The 20,390-nt window shown below is 51.4% G+C and overlaps 1 protein-coding gene across 3 annotated transcripts in view; it reads right to left on the reverse strand.

Annotated features, from left to right (window-relative positions):
• The window catches only part of dhx33 (DEAH (Asp-Glu-Ala-His) box polypeptide 33), a 55,668-nt gene extending 41,645 nt beyond the window's left edge, over nt 1–14,023 (reverse strand). Inside the window, exons 1-2 of one of the 3 annotated variants that reach the window (XM_085964162.1) lie at nt 13,682–14,021; nt 6,781–6,941 (exon numbers count right to left, since the gene is read on the reverse strand). In XM_085964162.1, the coding sequence (XP_085820288.1) occupies nt 6,781–6,941; nt 13,682–13,931 (411 nt within the window). In that variant the 5' untranslated portion in view covers nt 13,932–14,021. Of the gene's footprint in view, nt 1–6,780; nt 6,942–13,681 lie in introns of all 3 variants that reach the window. The other 2 variants (XM_085964161.1, XM_085964163.1) reach the window with 2 other exon arrangements.
• Between the last annotated feature and the right edge of the window lie 6,367 nt (nt 14,024–20,390).

Below are 20,390 nucleotides of genomic sequence, written 5' to 3' on the forward strand. Positions count from 1 at the left end.
TGATCGACAAGTCATGCGAGATTGTTAAACTTTTTTTTGCACTGCAACCATGTTCTTGGAGCAACACTCCCGCATTGACCTCCGCCGCTACTACTTCCCACTGCCAGAGCACGTGTCTGGACAGCCTCCTGGTGCTCTGCGGATACAGGACATCTTTCTCCTTTTCACCAAGGCCTCCAGCGCAGTGTCTGAAAACCTTGGTGCTCGCTCTCTCGCATGTTCAGCCATTGCTCAAAGTATCAGAGCAAAGATTCAGTTTCCAAATGACTCCCACCACTTCTTGCCGCCACATTGCACCTCCCCTTTAAAAGGAGCAGGCTGCCTTTAAGTAGCGCTAGCCACTTGCGATATCAGGCACCCTGCTGCTGTGTGCAGCCAATGAACAATTTTAAAGGGGGTGCAAGAGACATCTGGGGAGTGTTTATGCACAAATCTTTGAAGGTGGCACACAGCAGTCATATAAAGCAGCACAAATTTACTGTGCGGCCTGCAATACCCAAAACGAACACGGGTTAATCACGAACCCCAATCCCCACACCCGTTTTCGGGGGTTAGCCAATTTCCCTGCCAGTGGGTCCAGTATCCTGAAAAGGGAAAACAGGGTCCCAACATGGGCAGTCATCACCCCAGTTGTGCTTTGGTGAAGGAACTAAACCCAAGGGTCCATCAGCCTCTCCTAACCCTCCCTAGAATGTACACTGTGCTGAGAAAGTTTAACAGCCAGAATCTGGTACCAGGCCTATTCCCCATACAGTCTTGCCAAGTTTGTCGTTATAGTCTCCCTGGTAACAGGCTAACACACAACTTTTACATACACACAGATGGTGTAGAAAAAAAGAGAAACACTGTGTACTTGAAAGCTGTACCTAGAAAAGCTTTGTTTTATCTTTAGCGTTGTGACTTTTATTAATTTATCTACTTAAGGAATGACGCAAGACATGGTCCACTGTAAATACTCAACTATACCACTGATGCACAGATGACTTATTTGCTTGTTTTATATTTGTGTAATAAATTTGCCTCATCCATGCATCCATCCATGACCTCATTGTGGATGATTGCATCGACATCATGGCTTTGACGGAAATTTGGCTTACAGGTGATAACACCTTCCCCCTAAATGAAGCCTCCTCGCCTGGTTATACCTTGGCCCACCTGCCCTGCCCAGACCGCCGCGGTGGCGGTGTGGCTCTCATCACCAAATCACACCTTGGTCTGTCCCCCTACTCCTCTGGCACCTTCTCCTCCCTTTGAGCATCTTGCCCTGTTCCACCCCCTCACCTCTTCTTTAAAACCCTCGTTCTCTACCGCCCGCCCAAGTACCATGCCAATTTACTCCCTCAGCCTCTGCACCAAGAAACTTCTCAACCTCGGTGATTTCAACCTCCATCTCAACTCATCATGCTCTCCTATCCTCCCTTAATCTCTCCCTCTATATAAACTCCCTTATCCATATCCACGGCCACCCCCTCAACTGTGGCCTCTTCACTCCCATCATGTCAAATCTCTGATCACTTCCTTTTATCCCTCTCCACTCAAATCCCCCCTCCGAACCCCACCTCCTTCTGTATTTGCCCTGGAAAAAAACTCTCCGCCAAGTCACTTACAACGGCACTTTCAAATTATAGACTATCGAGTCTTTGGCCCTCCATGTGCCACGATATTTCTGTAGCTACCGACCTGCTCAATCACACCATCACCTCCACCAATGATGTCGTAGTCCCCATTAAAACCCATTACCATCTCTCACCCTGGTCATTCTCTCTGGTATGGCCCCCATCTCTGCTCCCTTAAGTCCAAGGGACGCAGACTTGAATATTTATGGTGGACAACTGGTTTAACTATCCATCGCCAGATCTGGCTGGACCACATACCGCACTATTAGTCCTGCTGTCCTCTGCCAAAACTGCTCACTATTCCAGGATCGTCCTGGAATATAAAGATAACCCTCGCCTTCTCTTCCATACTACAAACTGTCTTCTTAAACCCCTCTCCCCTGTCTCCTCCACCCTCACCTCCAACAAGTGTGAGGAGCTCAGTGACTTCTTTGTCTCTGAGATTGAGACCATCCATTCAGCTGCCTCTGCCACTTCCCTTCATTCCCCTAGCCTGCCGGGCCAAACTTCTCCCAAGGTTCCCCCTCTGCCCTCGCCCTGAACTCGCATCTTTCTCTTGCTTCTCTCCTGTCTCCCATCATGCCCTATCCGAACTCATCTTGTCCACGAGACCCACCTCCTGCTCTCTCGACCTTATTCCCACCAAACTGTTGACCACCCAACTTCCCTTCCTGACCACATTAGCTGATATTGTTAATAGTTCCCTCTCCTCAGATACTGTCCACCTGCCCTTCAAATTTTACGTCATCACCTCCGTCCTCAAAAAACCCATCCTTGATCCCTCTTTCATTCCAAACTACCGCCCCATCGCCCACCTCCCTTTCCTCTCCAAAGTCCTTTAACGTGTTGTCGCCTCCAATCCAAGATGATCTTTCCCAGAACTCCATGTTTGATTCCCTCCAATCAGGTTTCTGTCCCTGCCACAGAACTGAAACGGATCGCATCAAAGTCACAAATGACATCCTATGTGAACGTGACCGTGGTGAACTACCCCTCCTCATCCTTCCCCACCTGTCTGCAGCCTGTGACACGGCCAACGACATCATCCTCCTCCAACTCCTCGCCTTCACTGTCGAACTGGGTGAGACTGCCCTCGCCTGGTTCCATTCTTATCTATCCAATCTTAGCCAGAGAATCACCTGCAATGGCTTATCTTCCCGCTCCCGCATCGTTAACTCTGGAGTCCCCCAAGGATCTATCTTTGGCCCCCTCCTATTGCTCATCTACATGCTGCCCCTCAGTGACATCATCCGAAAACACAGCATCAGGTTCTATGTGTACTCAATGACACTCAGCTCTACCTCACCACCACCTCTCTCGACCCCGCCACTGTCTAATTTGTCACGCTGCTTGTCCGACATCCAGCACTCGATCAGTATAAATATCCTGCAGTTAAATATTGGGAAGAGCGAAGCCACTGTCATTGGTCCCCACCACAAACTCTGTTGCCTAGCCACCAACTCTATCCCTCTCCCTAGCAACGGTGAAGCTGAACCAGACCACTTGCAACCTTGGCATCGTATTTAACCCCGCGATGAGCTTCCGACCACATATCCACTCCATCACCAGGGCCGCCTACTTCCACATCTGTAGCATTGTCCGTCTCGGACCCTGCCTCAGCTCATCTGCTGCTGAAACCCACCCTCATCCATGCCTTGGTTACCTTTAGAATTGACTATTCCAACGCACTCCTGGGCAGCCTCCTACCTTGCACCCTCATTAAAGTTGTGGTCATCCAGAACTCTGCTGCCCGTATCCTTTATCATTCGTTCATGGGATGTGGGCGTCACTGGCAAGGCCGGCATTTATTGCCCATCATTAATTGCCCTCGAGAAGGTGGTGGTGGTGAGCCGCCTTCTTGAACCGCTGCAGTCCTTGTGGTGAAGGTACTCCCAACAGTGCTGTTAGGGAGGGAGTTCCAGGATTTTAATCCAGAGACGATGAAGGAACGGCGATATATTTCCAAGTCAGGATGGTGTGCAACTTGGGACGGGAACTTGGTGTTCCCATGCGCCTGTGGCCTTGTCCTTCTAGGTGGTAGAGGTCGCGGGGTTAGGAGGCACTGTTGAAGAAGCCTTAGCGAGTTGCTGCAGTGCATCTTGTAGATGGTACACACTGCAGACACGGTGCGCCGGTGGTGCCTTGTAAGTGGTGGAGAGATTTTGGGAAGTTGAGAGGAGAGTCACTTGCTGCAGATTACCCAGCCTCTGACCTGTTCTTGTCGCCACAACATTCCAGTTTAGGTTCTGGTCAATGGTGACCCCCAGGATGTTGATGATGGGGGATTTGATGATGGTAATGTTATTGAAAGTCATGGGGAGGTCGTTAGACTCGCTCTTGTTGGAGATAATCAATGCCTGGCACTTGTGTGGCATGAATGTTCCTTGCCATTTATCAGCCCAAGCCTGGATGTTGTCCAAGTCTTGCTGCATGCGGGCATGGGCTGCTTCATTATGCGAGGAATTGCGAAAGGAGCTGAACACTGCAATCATCAATGAACATCCCCACTTCTGACCTTATGTTGGAGGGATGGTCATTGGTGAAGCAGCTGAAGATGGTTGGGCCTAGGACACTGCCTTGAGGAACTCCTGCAGTGATGTGCTGAGGCTGAGATGATTGACCTCCAACAATCACAACCACCTTCCTTTGTGCTAGGTATGACTCCAGCCAGTGGAGAGTTTTCCCCCTGATTCCCATTGACTTCAGGTTTACTAGGGCTCCTTGATGCCACACTCGATCAAATGCTGCCTTGATGTCGAGGGCAATCACTCTCACCTCACCTCTGGAATTCAGCTCCTTTGTCCATGTTTGGACCAAGGCTGTAATGAGGTCTGGAGCCGAGTGGTCCTGGCGGAACCCAAACTGAGCATCGGTGAGCAGGTTATTGGTGAGTAAGTGCCATTTGATAGCACTGTCGACGACACCTTCCATCACTTTGCTGATGATTGAGAGTAGACTGATGGGGCGGTAATTACTGTCAACGGATCAACTTTCTCACTTAGTGTTTTTCGAGGTGGAAGGCGATTATTGAAAATTAGAGACTGGTGAGGATAGTCCCTAACTTAGAGTAACACTTCAATAAAACAGAAACTACTGGGGACATACAGCAGCTCGGTCAGCAGCTTTAAAGAGAAAAGATTAATGTTACATTTTTGGGTCTTTTTAAACCTTCATACCCTGGACTATTTCAGCTCTCGTATCGTAGATCGCTGTTATGGGTTAATCCCAATTGCCCAACCTTTGAGAATGTCTAACATGCTGTTTAGGGGTCAGCTGTGGCTCAGTCGTAGTACTCTCACTTCTGAGTCAGAAAGTCGTGGGTTCAAACCCCGCTCGAGTCCGAGGGAATGCTGCATTGTCGGAGGTGCCGTCTTTCGGATGAGACGTTAAACTGAGTCCCCATCTTCCCGCTCAGGTGGATGTAAAAGATCCCATGGCACTATTTCGAAGAAGAGCAGGGGAGTTATCCCTGGTGTCCTGGCCAATATTTATCCCTCAACCAACATACTGAAACAGACTATTGGGTTTTTATCTCATTGCTGTTTGTGGGAGCTTGCTGGGCAAATATTGGTGGTGAAAGGCGCGATATAAATGTCAATCTTTTTTAAAATCGAGGTAAACATTTGGCCTATCAGATAAACAAAAGGCACATCTGTTAGTCATTGCTCGATTATCTGGTGTCTCTGCAAAATCCCACGTCAGTACTTAAAAGTGGGCGAGTGTCACAGAGAACCTCATTTAAACTTTAAAATATGAACTCGCGTTTATATCGTGCCTTCAGAGCAAATGACCAAAAGCTTGGACAGAGAGGTTTTAAGAAGCGTCTTAAAGGAGAAAGAGGAAGTAGGCTTGGGAGTTTAGCAAAGGGAATTCCAGAGTTAAGAGCCTTAAAAAAAAGACTTGCATTTCTCCAGTGCCTCTCACGACCACCAGACGTCCCAAAGCACTTTACAGCCAATGAAGTGCTTTTTTTGACGTGTCGTTACTGTTGTAATGTAGGAAACGTGGCAGCTAATTTGCGCACAGCAAGGTCCCACAAATAGCAATGTGATAATGACCAGATAATCTGTTTTGTTATGTTGATTCAGGGATAAATATTGGCCAGGACACCGGGGATAACTCCCCTGCTCTTCTTCAAAATAGTGCCATGGGATCTTTTACATCCACCTGAGAGAGCAGACGGGGCCTTTGTTTAACGTCTCATCCGAAAGACGGCACCTCCAACAGTGCAGCACATCACTGGAGTGTCAGCCTAGATTATTGTGCTGAAGTCTCTGGCGCGGGACTTGAACCCATAACCGTATGACTCAGAGGCGAGGGTGCTACCAACTGATCTAATCTGGTTCTGTAACTGCCAGAGAGCTCACTTATTTCAATCTCAGCAGTATAAATAAGGGAGGCAAGAGTTGGGGGGGGGGGGGTGATTTCGAGTAGCTGCAGCTGGAGACATTTCCTGCACGTGTTCGCCCTGGACACCGAGTGTCCCTGACTTCTCTCATAGCACAGGAGGAGCACTCCACGCTGCCGAGCTGCCCTGCCATGTTCTACCCTTAATTTACTCCCTTTACTCCTTACAAGAGCAGGTCAGAGGCTGGGTATTCTGCGGCGAGTGTCTCTCCTCCTGGCTCCCCAAAGCCTTTCCACCATCTACAAGGCACAAGTAAGGAGTGTGATGGAATACTCTCCACTTGCCTGGATGAGTGCAGCTCCAACAACACTCAAGAAGCTCGACACCATCCAGGACAAAGCAGTCCACTTGATCAGCAGTCCATCCACCACCTTAAACATTCACTCCCTTCACCACCAGCACAACGTGGCTGCAGTGTGTGCTAGCCACAGTATGCACTGCAGCAACTCACCAAGGCTTCTTTGCCAGCACCTCCTACACCTGCGATCTCTTCCACCTAGAAGGACAAGGTTAGCAGGCGCATGGGAGCACCATCACCTGCAAGTTTCCCTCCAGGTCACACACCATTCTGACTTGGAAATATATCGCCATTCCTTCATGGTTGCTGGATCAAAATCCTTGCACTCTCTCCCCAATAGCACTGTGATCCACGAAGAAGGCCCATCATCACCTTCTCAAGGGCAACTTGGGATGGACAATAAATGCTGGCTTTGCCATTGATGCCTACATCCTGAGAGTGAATAAAATAAACCTTACCAATGTGCCTAACTCAGCGTTCTTCTCTTCCGAGACCCTGGCTGCAAGTGATATCGCTGCCACGCGCCGGGGCTGTGTGATGGCGATGACGCCTTGCCGCCCGATGCTGGCTTCATACAGATACTGAGGAATCTGCGTCGTCTTCCCGGAACCTGTCTCACCTAGAATTTAAAAATACAAAATGAGCAGAGGGTCTATGATCTGAGTGAACCTTCCCATCATCACTGAGCTGAGCAGCTTTGTACCGTGTCGAGACTGCCCAAACTCACTTCCCCTCGAGACTCTCGGAACCAACAGATTGAGGAGCCCTTCCTTCTATTGGTATATAGGCTAGATTTGAAACATTTCCGCTCAATGACCTTTCATTAGAACTGAAACATTAACACTGTTTTTCTCTCTCCGCAAATGCTGCCTGACCTGCTGAGTATTTACAGCATTTTCTGTTTTTATTTCAGATTTCTAGCATCCACAATATTTTGCTTTTGACTAAGGTTTTACAGTAAATTCTTGTTTAAATGGCACTTAATCATCCGGAATTCTTTAATAACCGGCAAAATAGATAACCGGTAATCTTGCTGAATCCATCCATTTGTCGTTTTTCCGAGTCCGAGTTTCCCGCAGTGGAAGTGGTTTTTATTTTTTTGTGTGTTAAAAATTGCCTACCTCTCTGTTATCCCGAATTTTTAATCAACCAGCACCATCCTGGTCCCGTAGGTGCCGGATACGAAAGAGTTTACTGTACAAATATATCTAAGGGTAATGCGGGCCCCTTAAAGACACACGCAGGTGATGTTGCAATTGGAAAAAAAAATGACAGACTTGCTAAATAATTACTTTGCATCAGTCTTCATGGCAGAGTTGCTAAATAATTACTTTGCATCAGTCTTCATGGCAGAGGATGAAGATAAAGTATCAGATACAATGAAAAATAAAAATAAATCAAGGGAAGGAACTTACGAGATGTAATACAAGTAAAATAATGGGACTAAAGATAGACAAATCTCCAGGACCTCTTCCTTGGTAAACACCGATACAAAGTACTCATTTAGTACTCAGCCATGCCTTCTGCCTCCACCAATAGAGCTCCATTTGGTCCCGAATCGGTCCCACCACTCCTCCGACAACCTTTTTACTGTTAATATGCCTATAGAAGATTCCCTTTTACATTAGCCGCCAATCGATTCTTGGCCAATAGTTTAGCCCCAGCTGGAGTATTGTGTCCAATTCTGGGCACCACATTTTAGGAAGGTCATGAAGATTCTGGAGGGTACAGAAGAGATTGACTAGAATGGTTCCAGGGATGAGGGATTACAGTTACGTGGATAGACTGGAGAAGCTGGGGTTGTTCTCCAGTGTGAGGTCATTCACATTGGAACCAAGAAAGATAGATCAGAGTACTTTCTAAATGTTGAGAAGCTAGGAGGGGCAGAGATATTTCGGGGTCGAAGTACAGAAATCACTAAAAGCTAGTGGACAGGAACAAAACAGGCTCATGGAATGTTGGCCTTTATCTCGAGAGCTTGAATACAAGGGGTGGAAGTTATGCTACAGTTGTAGAAGGCTCGAGTCAGACCCCATTTAGAGCACTGTGAGCAGTTCTGGGCCCCGCAAGCAGTTCTGGGCCCCGCACCTCAGGTCAGGCCCCACCTGGAGTAACTGAGCAGTTCTGGGCCCCGCACCTCAGGTCAGACCCCACCTGGAGCACTGTGAGCAGTTCTGGGCCCCGCACCTCAGGTCAGACCCCACCTGGAGTAACTGGGTTCAGTTCTGGGCCCCGCACCTCAGGTCAGACCCCACCTGGAGCACTGTGAGCAGTTCTGGGCCCCGCAAGCAGTTCTGGGCCCCGCACCTCAGGTCAGGCCCCACCTGGAGTAACTGAGCAGTTCTGGGCCCCGCACCTCAGGTCAGACCCCACCTGGAGCACTGTGAGCAGTTCTGGGCCCCGCACCTCAGGTCAGACCCCACCTGGAGTAACTGGGTTCAGTTCTGGGCCCCGCACCGCAGGTCAGACCCCACCTGGAGTAACTGGGTTCAGTTCTGGGCCCCGCACCTCAGGTCAGACCCCACCTGGAGTAACTGAGCAGTTCTGGGCCCCGCACCTCAGGTCAGACCCCACCTGGAGTAACTGAGCAGTTCTGGGCCCCGCACCTCAGGTCAGACCCCCACCTGGAGTAACTGAGCAGTTCTGGGCCCCGCACCTCAGGTCAGACCCCCACCTGGAGTAACTGAGCAGTTCTGGGCCCCGCACCTCAGGTCAGACCCCACCTGGAGCACTGTGATCAGTTCCGGGCCCCGCACCTCAGGTCAGACCCCCACCTGGAGTAACTGGGTTCAGTTCTGGGCCCCGCACCTCAGGTCAGACCCCATCTGGAGCACTGTGAGCAGTTCTGGGCCCCGCACCTCAGGTCAGACCCCACCTGGAGTAACTGAGCAGTTCTGGGCCCCGCACCTCAAGTCAGACCCCACCTGGAGCACTGTGAGCAGTTCTGAGCCCCGCACCTCAGGTCAGACCCCACCTGGAGTAACTGAGCAGTTCTGGGCCCCGCACCTCAAGTCAGACCCCACCTGGAGCACTGTGAGCAGTTCTGGGCCCCGCACCTCAAGTCAGACCCCACCTGGAGTAACTGAGCAGTTCTGGGCCCCGCACCTCAGGTCAGACCCCACCTGGAGTCACTGAGCAGTTCTGGGCCCCGCACCTCAGGTCAGACCCCACCTGGAGTACTGTGAGCAGTTCTGGGCCCCGCACCTCAGGTCAGACCCCACCTGGAGTCACTGAGCAGTTCTGGGCCCCGCACCTCAGGTCAGACCCCACCTGGAGTCACTGAGCAGTTCTGGGCCCCGCACCTCAGGTCAGACCCCACCTGGAGTCACTGAGCAGTTCTGGGCCCCGCACCTCAGGTCAGACCCCACCTGGAGTACTGTGAGCAGTTCTGGGCCCCGCACCTCAGGTCAGACCCCACCTGGAGCACTGTGAGCAGTTCTGGGCCCCGCACCTCAGGAAGGATATATTGGCCTTGGAGGGAGTGCAGCGCCGATTCACCAGAATTATGCCGGGGCTAAAAGGGTTAAATTATGAGGATAGGTTGCCAAACAGGCTTGTATTCCCTTGAATACAAATTACGGGTAGTCTAATTGAGGTGTTTATGATTAAAGGATTTGACAAGAATAGCTAAAGAAATTAATTCCTCGGGGGGGGGGGGGTGGAACGTAACTTTAAATTTGCACTTTTTAAAATCAGAGTGGATGTCATCTTCCTAATCCAGTTATCAATAATACAATTCATACAAAAACATCGGTACATTGCAAAACAATGTTTCCATATATCATATCATGATGATGGACAGAGCCACAATATTCCAGCTCACTCCCCATGATCAGTGTCTTCTTTGGATGAGGCGCTAAACTAAAGCTTTGCCTGCCTGTTCAGGTGGATGTAAAGGATCCGAGTGCAGTATTTAAAGAGCAAGAGAGTTCTCGGTGTCCTGGCCAAAATTCCTACTTCATCCAACACTATCAAAGCAAATTAACCAGTCAGTCATTCATTAATTTGCTGTTTGTGGGATCTTGCTGGGCAAACATTGCCTGGCACATTTGCCTAGAAAACAGCACTGATTTACAAAGGTCCCGGCAGACTGGAAAACTGCTAATGTAACACCCTTATTTAAAAAGGGCAGTAGACAGAAGGCTGGAAACGATAGACCGGTTAGCCTAACATCTGTGGTAGGTAAAATTTTGGAGTCCATTATTAAGGAGACAGTAACAGGACATTTGGATAATCATAATTTAATAGGACAAAGTCAGCATGGTTTTATGAAGGGGAAGTCATGTTTGACAAATTTGCTGGAGTTCTTTGAGGAAGTAACATATAGGGTGGATAAAGGGGAACCAGTGGACGTAGTGTATTTAGACTTCCAAAAGGCATTTGACAAGGTGCCACACAAAAGATTATTGCTTAAGATAAAAAATCACGGGATTGGGGGTAATATTCTGGCATGGATAGAGGATTGGCTATCTAACAGAAGGCAGAGAGTTGGGATAAATGGTTCATTCTCAGACTGGCAATCAGTAACTAGTGGTGTTCCGCAGGGGTCAGTGCTGGGTCCCCAACTCTTTACAATCTATATTAACATAGAAACATATAAGATAGGAGCAGGAGTAGGCCATTCGGCCCTTCGAGCCTGCTCCGCCATTCAACGAGATCCTGGCTGATCATCCAAACCCTAGCACCCGGTCCCTACACCGACAGCCATCCCACCCAAGCCCTATCCCCGTAACCCCACATATTTAATCCCCCCTAACACTAAGGGCCAATTTTTATCATGGCCAATCAACCTAACACGCACATCTTTGGACTGTGGGAGGAAACCGGAGCACCCGGAGGAAACCCACGCAAACACGGGGAGAATGTGCAAACTCCACACAGACAGTCACCCGAGGCCGGATTTGAACCCGGGTCCCTGGCGCTGTGAGGCAGGGGAGGAGGGGACCGAGTGTAACATATCAAAGTTTGCAGATGATACTAAGATGGGAGGGAAAGTAGTGAGTGAGGAGGACATAAAAAACCTGCAAGGGGACATCGACAGGCTAAGTAAGTGGGCAGAGATTTGGCAGATGGAATACAATACTGGAAAGTGTGAGGTTATGCACTTTGGCAGGAAAAATCGTAGAGCAAGTTATTATCTTAATGGCAAGAAACTGGAAAGTACAAAGGGATCTGGGGGTCCTGGTGCACGAAACTCAAAAGGTTAGTATGCAAGTGCAGCAAGTGATTAAGAAGGCCAATGGAATGTTGGCTTTCATTGCTAGGGGGATAGAATATAAAAATAGGGAGGTATTGCTTCAGTTGTACAAGATATTGGTGAGACCGCACCTGGAATACTGCATACAGTTTTGGTGTCCATACTTAAGAAAGGACATACTTGCTCTCGAGTCAGTACAAAGAAGGTTCACTCGGTTAATCCCGGGGATGAGGGGATGGACATATGAGGAGAGGTTGAGTAGATTGGGACTCTACTCATTGGAGTTCAGAAGAATGAGAGGCGATCTTATTGAAACATATAAGATTGTGAAGGGGTTGGAGCGGGTGGATGCGGGGAAGATGTTCCCGATGATGGGTGAAACTAGAACTAGGGGGCATAGTCTTAGAATAAGGGGCTGCTCTTTCAAAACTGAGATGAGGAGGAACTACTTCACTCAGAGGGTGGTAGGTCCATGGAATAAGCTGCCCCAAAAAGCTGTAGAAGCTACATCATTACATAAATTTAAAACAGAAATAGACAGTTTCCTAGAAGTAAAGGGAATTAAGGGTTACGGGGAGCGGGCAGGAATTTGGACGAGTCTAGGTTCGGATCGGTCATGGCCCTGTGGGTAGCGGAGCGGGCCCAGGGGCCGTGTAGCCTGATCCTGCTCCTATTTCGTGTGTCTAATTCTGTTAGATTCAGGAGATGGTTCTGTGATAGTGGATTGGCGGTTAGGATCAGATCAGCCATGATCTTATTGAATGGCGGAGCAGGCTCGAGGGGCCGATTGGCCTACTCCTGCTCCTATTTCTTATGTTCTTATGTAATGTCCTGAGCACTGCTGTGAGGAACCCAGAAGAAGTCATAATGGCCTTAAACAAATTGTGCTTCTTTCCCATTTTCTTTGAACATTTTAACTTATTAGTTATAAAAATACTGGAGATGGGAGAAAGTGGTTTGACTGGGTGGGGCATTTGGAGGCAAGGTCATGTTATGAAACCTCCGGGATCACTTCCAACCAGGGTGGGCAACTCTACGTTAACTACACTTCAGAAGTGATCTACTGTCTGTTAAATGCTGTGGGAAATCCTGAGAACATGCAAGTCGGATATAAATGCAAGTTCTTTCGTCATCAATCACAACCCTTTGCTCAATCTGGAACATGTCTGAATTTTGTGAACGGCACAGCCAGTGGGGAACTCTGAACAATGTCTGGAACTTCAACCACTTGTCCAAGGATGAGATTTACAACCTTCACAATAAACACTACATACAAATACTGATACTGAAGGTTCCCTGTCCGATGCTGAACAGGGTGGTCAATATGTGCACCAACAATGATGAAAGAAAGACTTGCAGGACCTCAGATGTCCCAAAGCACTTTACAGCCAATGGAGTACGTTTGAAGTGTAGTCACTGTTGCAATGTAGGAAACGTGGAATCACAGCAAGGTCTCACAAACAGCAATTTGATAATGACCTGATAATCTGTTTTTTTCAGTGATGTTGGTTGAGAGATAAATATTGGCCAGGACACTGGGGAGAACTATCCTGCTCTTCTTCAAATAGTGCCGTGGGATCTTATACATCCAACTGAGAGGGCAGATGGGGCCTCAATTTAATATCTCATCTGAAAGACGCACCTCCGACAATGCAGCACTCCCTCAGTAAAAAGACTTGCATTTATATAGTGCCTTTCACGACCACTGGTATCCCAAAGCGCTCTACAGCCAATGAAGTACTTTTTGAAGTGGAGTCACTGTTGTAATGTAGGAAACGCAGCAACCAATTCGCGCACAGCAAGCTCCCACAAACAGCAATGTGATAATGACCAGATAATCTGTTTTAGTGATGTTCATTGAGGGATATTGGCCAGGACACCAGGGATAACACCCCTGCACTTCTTCAAAATAGTGCCATGGGATCTTTTACATCTACCTGAGAGGGCAGACGGGCCTCAGTTTAACGTCTCATCCAAAAGACGGCACCTCTGACAGTGCAGCACTCCCTCAGCACTGCACTGGAGTGTCAGCCTAGAGTTTTGCGTTCAAGTCTCTGGAGTGGGACTCGAACCCACACACGTCTGACTCAGAAGCGAGTCTGCAGCCCACGGAGCCACGGTGGCCCTGGCCTGTCCCCGGAGCGGGGGTTCTGGGCCTGTACCTATAATGATGGCGGTGTCGAGTTGGCGCAGCTGGCCGATGAGCTTGCCCCGAGCCCGGTAGATGGGCAGGCCTCTCCGCTGCTGCTCCCTGTCCTGGATGAACGCATGGTCGCGCCTCTGGCCGCACAACGACAGCGAGGTTTTAAATTTCTTGGCCGGAGGAGGCCGGGGCTCCATCGGGTCACCGCGGCCGCGATTCCAGGCCGTCGCTGCCGGCCGCGCAGGACCCGGACCCGCAGAGACACTCATGCTCCACACACACCGTCGCTGCACCTCACGTCACCAGAATGCGACTACCCGACCGTGCGGGTCCGGAAATACACCGAGCGGGCCCGGAGATACCCGAGCGGGCCCGGAGATACCTGAGCGGGTCCGGAAATACACCGAGCGGGTCCGGAAATACACCGAGCGGGTCCGGAAATACACCGAGCGGGTCCGGAGATACCCGAGCGGGCCCGGAGATACCCGAGCGGGCCGGAAATACACCGAGCGGGCCCGGAAATACCCGAGCGGGCCGGAAATACCCGAGCGGGTACGGAGATACCCGAGCGGGTCCGGAAATACACCGAGCGGGTCCGGAAATACCCGAGCGGGCCGGAAATACCCGAGCGGGTCCGGAAATACACCGAGCGGGTCCGGAAATACCCGAGCGGGTCCGGAAATACCCGAGCGGCCCCGGAAATACCCGAGCGGGCCGGAAATACCCGAGCGGGCCCGGAGATACCCGAGCGGGTCCGGAAATACACCGAGCGGGCCCGGAAATACCCGAGCGGGCCGGAAATACCCGAGCGGGCCCGGAGATACCCGAGCGGGTCCGGAGATACCCGAGCGGGTCCGGAAATACACCGAGCGGGTCCGGAAATACCCGAGCGGGCCGGAAATACCCGAGCGGGCCCGGAGATACCCGAGCGGGCCCGGAGATACCCGAGTGGGCCCGGAAATACCCGAGCGGGCCGGAAATACCCGAGCGGGCCCGGAGATACCCGAGCGGGTCCGGAAATACACTGAGCGGGCCCGGAGATACCCGAGCGGGCCCGGAGATAGCGGGCCCGGAGATACCCGAGCGGGCCCGGAGATACCCGAGCTGGTCCGGAAATACCGAACGGGCCTGGAGATACCCGAGCGGGTCCGGAGATACCCGAGCGGGCCCGGAAATACACCGAGCGGGCCCGGAGATACCCGAGCGGGCCCGGAAATACACCGAGCGGGCCCGGAGATACCCGAGCGGGCCCGGAAATACACCGAGCGGGCCCGGAGATACCCGAGCGGACCCGGAGATACCCGAGCGGGTCCGGAGATACCCGAGCGGGTCCGGAAATACACCGAGCGGGCCCGGAGATACCCGAGCGGGCCCGGAGATACCCGAGCAGGTCCGGAAATACCCGAGCGGGCCCGGAGATACCCGAGCGGGTCCGGAAATACACCGAGCGGGCCCGGAAATACACCGAGCGGGCCCGGAAATACCCGAGCGGGCCCGGAGATACCCGAGCGGGTCCGGAAATACCCGAGCGGGCCCGGAGATACCCGAGCGGGCCCGGAAATACACCGAGCGGGCCCGGAGATACCTGAGCGGGCCCGGAAATACCCGAGCGGGCCCGGAGACACCCGAGTGGGTCCGGAAATACCGAGCGGGCCCGGAGATACCCGAGCGGTTCCGGAGATACCCGAGCGGGCCCGGAAGTACACCGAGCGGGCCCGGAGATACCCGAGCGGGCCCGGAAGTACACCGAGCGGGCCCGGAGATACCCGAGCGGGCCCGGAGATACCCGAGCGGGTCCGGAAACACCCGAGCGGGCCCGGAGATACCCGAGCGGGCCCGGAAATACACCGAGCGGGCCCGGAGATACCCGAGCGGGCCCGGAAATACCCGAGCGGGTCCGGAGATACCCGAGCGGGCCCGGAAATACATCGATCGGGCCCGGAGACACCCGAGCAGGCCCGGAGACACACGAGCGGGTCCGGAGATACCCGAGCGGGCCCGGAGACACCCGAGCGGGTCCGGAGATACCCGAGCGGGTCCGGAGACACCCGAGCGGGCCCGGAGATACCCGAGCGGGCCCGGAGACACCCGAGCCGTTCCGGAGATACCCGACCGGGTCCGGAGATACCCGAGCGGGCCCGGAGACATCCGAGCAGGTCCAGAGATACCCGAGCGGGTCCGGAGATACCCGAGCGGGTCCGGAAATACCCGAGCGGGCCCGGAAATACCCGAGCGGGCCCGGAGATACCCGAGCGGGCCCGGAGATACCCGAGCGGGCCCGGAGATACCCGAGCGGGCCCAGAGATACCCGAGCCGGCCCGGAAATACCCGAGCGGGTCCGGAAATACCAGAGCGGGCCCGGAGATACCCGAGCGGGCCCGGAGATACCCGAGCGGGCCCGGAAATACCAGAGCGGGTCCGGAAATACCAGAGCGGGCCCGGAGATACCCGAGCCGGCCCGGAAATACCAGAGCGGGTCCGGAAATACCCGAGCGGGTCCGGAGATACCCGAGCGGGCCCGGAAATACCCGAGCAGGTCCGGAGATACCTGAGCGGGCCCGGAGATATACCGAGCGGGTCCGGAAATACCCGAGCGGGTCTGGAGATACCCGAGCGGGTCCGGAGATACCCGAGCGGGCCCGAGATACACCGAGCGGGCCCGGAGATACACCGAGCGGGCCCGGAGATACCCGAGCGGGCCTGGAGATACACAGAGCAGGCCCGGAGATAGAGCTGAACAATGTAACACCACCAATTCCCACACGAACTAAAGAAGCGAAATAAGTGTGACTCACACTGGAGTGAGAAAAAAGAAACAATGCCAAGGTGGCCGTGAACGTGCTCCAACAACCCTTGACCAGCTGCCTGAGGCCTCCACCAAATTGCCTGCAATAAAGCTCTGGGAAGGGAATCATTAGCATCTATGGAGATGCTCCTTTCGGGCACTGGTGTGCTGCCAAGAGGGATCTACATCACTTGAAGATCTTGTTGCATGCGGACATAGACTGCTTCATTATCTGAGGAGTTGCGAATGGCACTGAACACTGTGCAGTCATCAATGAACATCTCCATTTCTCACCTTATGTTGGAGGGAAGGTCATTGATGAAGCAGCTGAAGATGGTTGAGCCGAGGACACTGCCCTGAGGAACTCCTGCAGTGATGTCCTGGGGTTGAGATGATTGACTTCCAACCACCATAACCATCTTCCTTTGTGCTAGGTATGACTCCAGCCAGTGGAGTGCTCCCCCCCCCCCCTCCCTGATTCCTATTGACTTCAGTTTTACTGGGGCTCCTTGATGCTACACTCGGTCAAATGCTGCCTTGATGTCAAGGGCAGTCACTCTCACCTCACCTCTACAATTCAGCTCCTTTGTCCATGTTTAGACCAAGGCTGTAATGAGGTCTGGAGCCGAGTGGTCCTGACGAAACGCAAACTGGGCATCAGTAAGCAGGTTATAGGTGAGTAAGTGCCGCTTGATAGCTCTGTCGACAACACCTTCCTTCACATTGCTGATGATTAAGAGTAGACTGATGGGGCGGTAATTGGCCGGATTGGATTTGTCCTGCTTTTTGTGGACAGGACATACCTGGGCAGTTTTTCACATTGTCAGATAGATGCCAGTGTTGTAGCTGTACTGGAACAGCTTGGCTAGAGGCGTGGCTAGTTCTGGAGCACCAGTCTTCAGCACGACAGCCGGGATGTTGTCGGAGCCCATAGCCTTTGCTGTATCCAGTGCGCTCAGTCGTTTCTTGATATCACGTGGCGTGAATTGAATTGGCTGAAGACTGGGGACCTAAGGAGGAGGCCTATATGGATCATCCATGCAGCACTTCTGGCTGAAGATGGTTGCAAACGCTTCAGTCTTGTCTTTTGCACTCACGTGCTGGGCTCCACCTCGGCTCGTGAAGCCTCCTTCTCCCGTTAGTTGTTCAATGGTCCACCAGCATTCACAACTGGATGTGGCAGGACTGATAGAATCAGGGGAATTTATAATGGGGAACAAAGAAATGGCAGACCAATTAAATACATACTTTGGTTCTGTCTTCACAAAGGAGGACACAAATAACCTCCCAGAGATGTCGGGGAACATAGGGTCTAAAGAGAGGGAGGAACTGAAAGAAATCAGTATTTGTAGGAAAATGGTGTTAGGGAAATTGACGGGATTGAAGGCCGGTAAATCCCCAGGGCCTGTTAATCTACATCCTAGGGTACTTAAGGAAGTGGCCCTACAAATAGTAGATGCATTGCTGGTCATCTTCCAAAATTCGATGGACTCTGGAACAGTTCCCATGGATTGGAGGGTAGCTAATGTTACCCCACTATTCAAAAAAGGTGGTAGAGAGAAAACGGGGAATTATAGACCGGTAAGCCTGACATCGGTAGTGGGGAAAATGCTAGAGTCCATTATAAAAGATGTAATAGCAGAGCACTTGGAAAACAGTGACAGGATCGGACAAAGTCAGCATGGATTTACAAAAGGTAAATCGTGCTTGACTAATCTACTGGAATTTTTTGAGAATGTAACTGGTAAAATAGATAAGGGAGAACCAGTGGATGTGGTGGGATTGGGGGCAAGGTATTGACTTGGATAGAGAACTGGTTGGCAGACAGAAAGCAAAGAGTTGGAATAAATGGGTCTTTTTCCGAGTGGCAGGCAGTGACTAGTGGGGTATCGCAGGGATCGGTCCTAGGACCCCAGCTATTCACAATATATATTAATGATCTAGACGAGGGAACTAGATGTAATATCTCCAAGTTTGCAGACGACACAAAGCTGGGTGGGCGTGTGTGCTGTGAGGAGGATGCCGAGAAACTCCAGTATGATTTGGACAGGTTGGGTGATTGGGCAGAAGCATGGCAGATGCAATATAACGTGGATAAATGCGAGGTTATCCACTTTGGTGTCAAAAACAGGAAGGCAGATTATTATCTGAATGGCAATAGATTGGGAGAAGGGGAAGTGCGACGAGACCTGGGTGTCCTTGTGCACCAGTCACTGAAGGTAAGCATGCAGGTGCAGCAGGCGGTTAAGAAGGCAAATGGTATGTTGGCCTTCGTAGCGAGAGGGTTTGAGTACAGGAACAAGGATGTCTTGCTGCAGTTGTACAGGGCCTTGGTGAGACCACATCTTGAGTATTGTGTACAGTTTTGGTCGCCTTATCTGAGGAAGGATGTTCTTGCCATGGAGGGAGTGCAGTGAAGATTCACCAGGCTGATACCTGGGATGGCAGGAATGACGTATGAGGAGAGATTGGGTCGATTGGGCTTATACTTGTTGGAGTTTAGAAGAATGAGAGGGGATCTCATTGAAACTTATAAAATTCTAACAGGACTAGACAGACTAGATGCAGGAAAGATGTCCCCGATGGCCGGGGAGTCCAGAACCAGGGGTCACAGCCTAAGGATAAGGGGTAAGCCATTTAGGACAGAGATGAGGAGGAATTTCTTCACCCAGAGAGTGGTGAACCTGCGGAATTCTCTACCACAGAAGGCAGTAGAGGCCAATTCATTAAATATATTCAAGAAGGAGTTAGATATATTTCTTAAGGCTAAAGGGATCAAGGGATATGGAGAGAAGGCAGGGACAGGGTACTGAATTTGGATGATCAGCCATGATCTCATTGAATGGCGGAGCAGGCTCGAGGGGCCGAATGGCCTACTCCTGCTCCTATCTCCTATGTTTCTATGACTGCAGAGCTTTGATCTGATCCGTTGATTGTGGGATCACTTAGCCCTGCCTATAGCATGCTGCTTCCACTTTTTAGCATGCATGTAGACTTGTGTTGCAACTTCCCCAGGTTGGCACCTCATTTTTAGGTACGCCTGGTGCTGCTCCTGGCATGCTCTTCTACAGTCCTTATTGAACCAGGGTTGGTCCCCTGGCTTGATGGTAATGGTAGAGTGAGGGATATGCTGAGCCATGTGGTTACAGATTGTGGTGCAATACAATTCTGCTGCTGCTGATGGCCGCAGTGCCTCATGGATTCCCAATTTTGAGCTGCTAGATCTGTTCTAGAATCTATCTCATTTAGCACAGTGATAGTGCCACACAACACGATGGAGGTTCTCACCACCTGCCGCAGGCCCAGACTGGCAGCTACTGGACTCGGCCAGCTTAGTCAGTAGTGGTGCTACTGCGCCATTCTTGGTGATGGACATTGAAGTCCCCCACCCAGAATACATTCTGTGCCCTTGCTATTCTCAGTGCTTCTTGCAAGTGGTGTGCAACTGATTCATCAGCTGAGGGAGGTAGATGGTAATCAGCCGAAGGTTTCCTTGCCCATGCTTGACCGGAAGCCATGAGACGTCAATGTTGAGAACTCCCAGGGCCACTCCTGCCCGACTGTATACCACTGTGCCGCCACTCCTGGTGGGTCTGTCCTGCCGGTGGGATAGGATATACCCAGGGATGGTGATGGAGGAGTTCGGGACATTGGCTGAAAGGTATGATTCTGTGAGTATGACTATGTGGGACAAGTCCCCAGATGTTGGTGAGGAGGACTTTGCAGGGTCAACTGAGCTGGGTGTGCCGTTGTCGTGTCCCGGCGGTCCGTCCGGTTTTATTCTTATTATTGTTTCTTGTAACGGTTTGTTACAAGTGAATGGCTTGCTAGGCCATTTCAGAGGGCAGTTAAGAGCCAGCCACATTCTGTGGGTCTGAGTATATGCCAGACCAGGGAAGGCAGATTTCCTTTATTAATTAGTGAACCAGATGAGTCTCATGGT

Source organism: Somniosus microcephalus, chromosome 22 (assembly GCF_052327205.1).
Source record: "Somniosus microcephalus isolate GS21.2 chromosome 22, FLI_Smic_1.0, whole genome shotgun sequence".
NCBI classification, from domain to species: domain Eukaryota; kingdom Metazoa; phylum Chordata; class Chondrichthyes; order Squaliformes; family Somniosidae; genus Somniosus; species Somniosus microcephalus.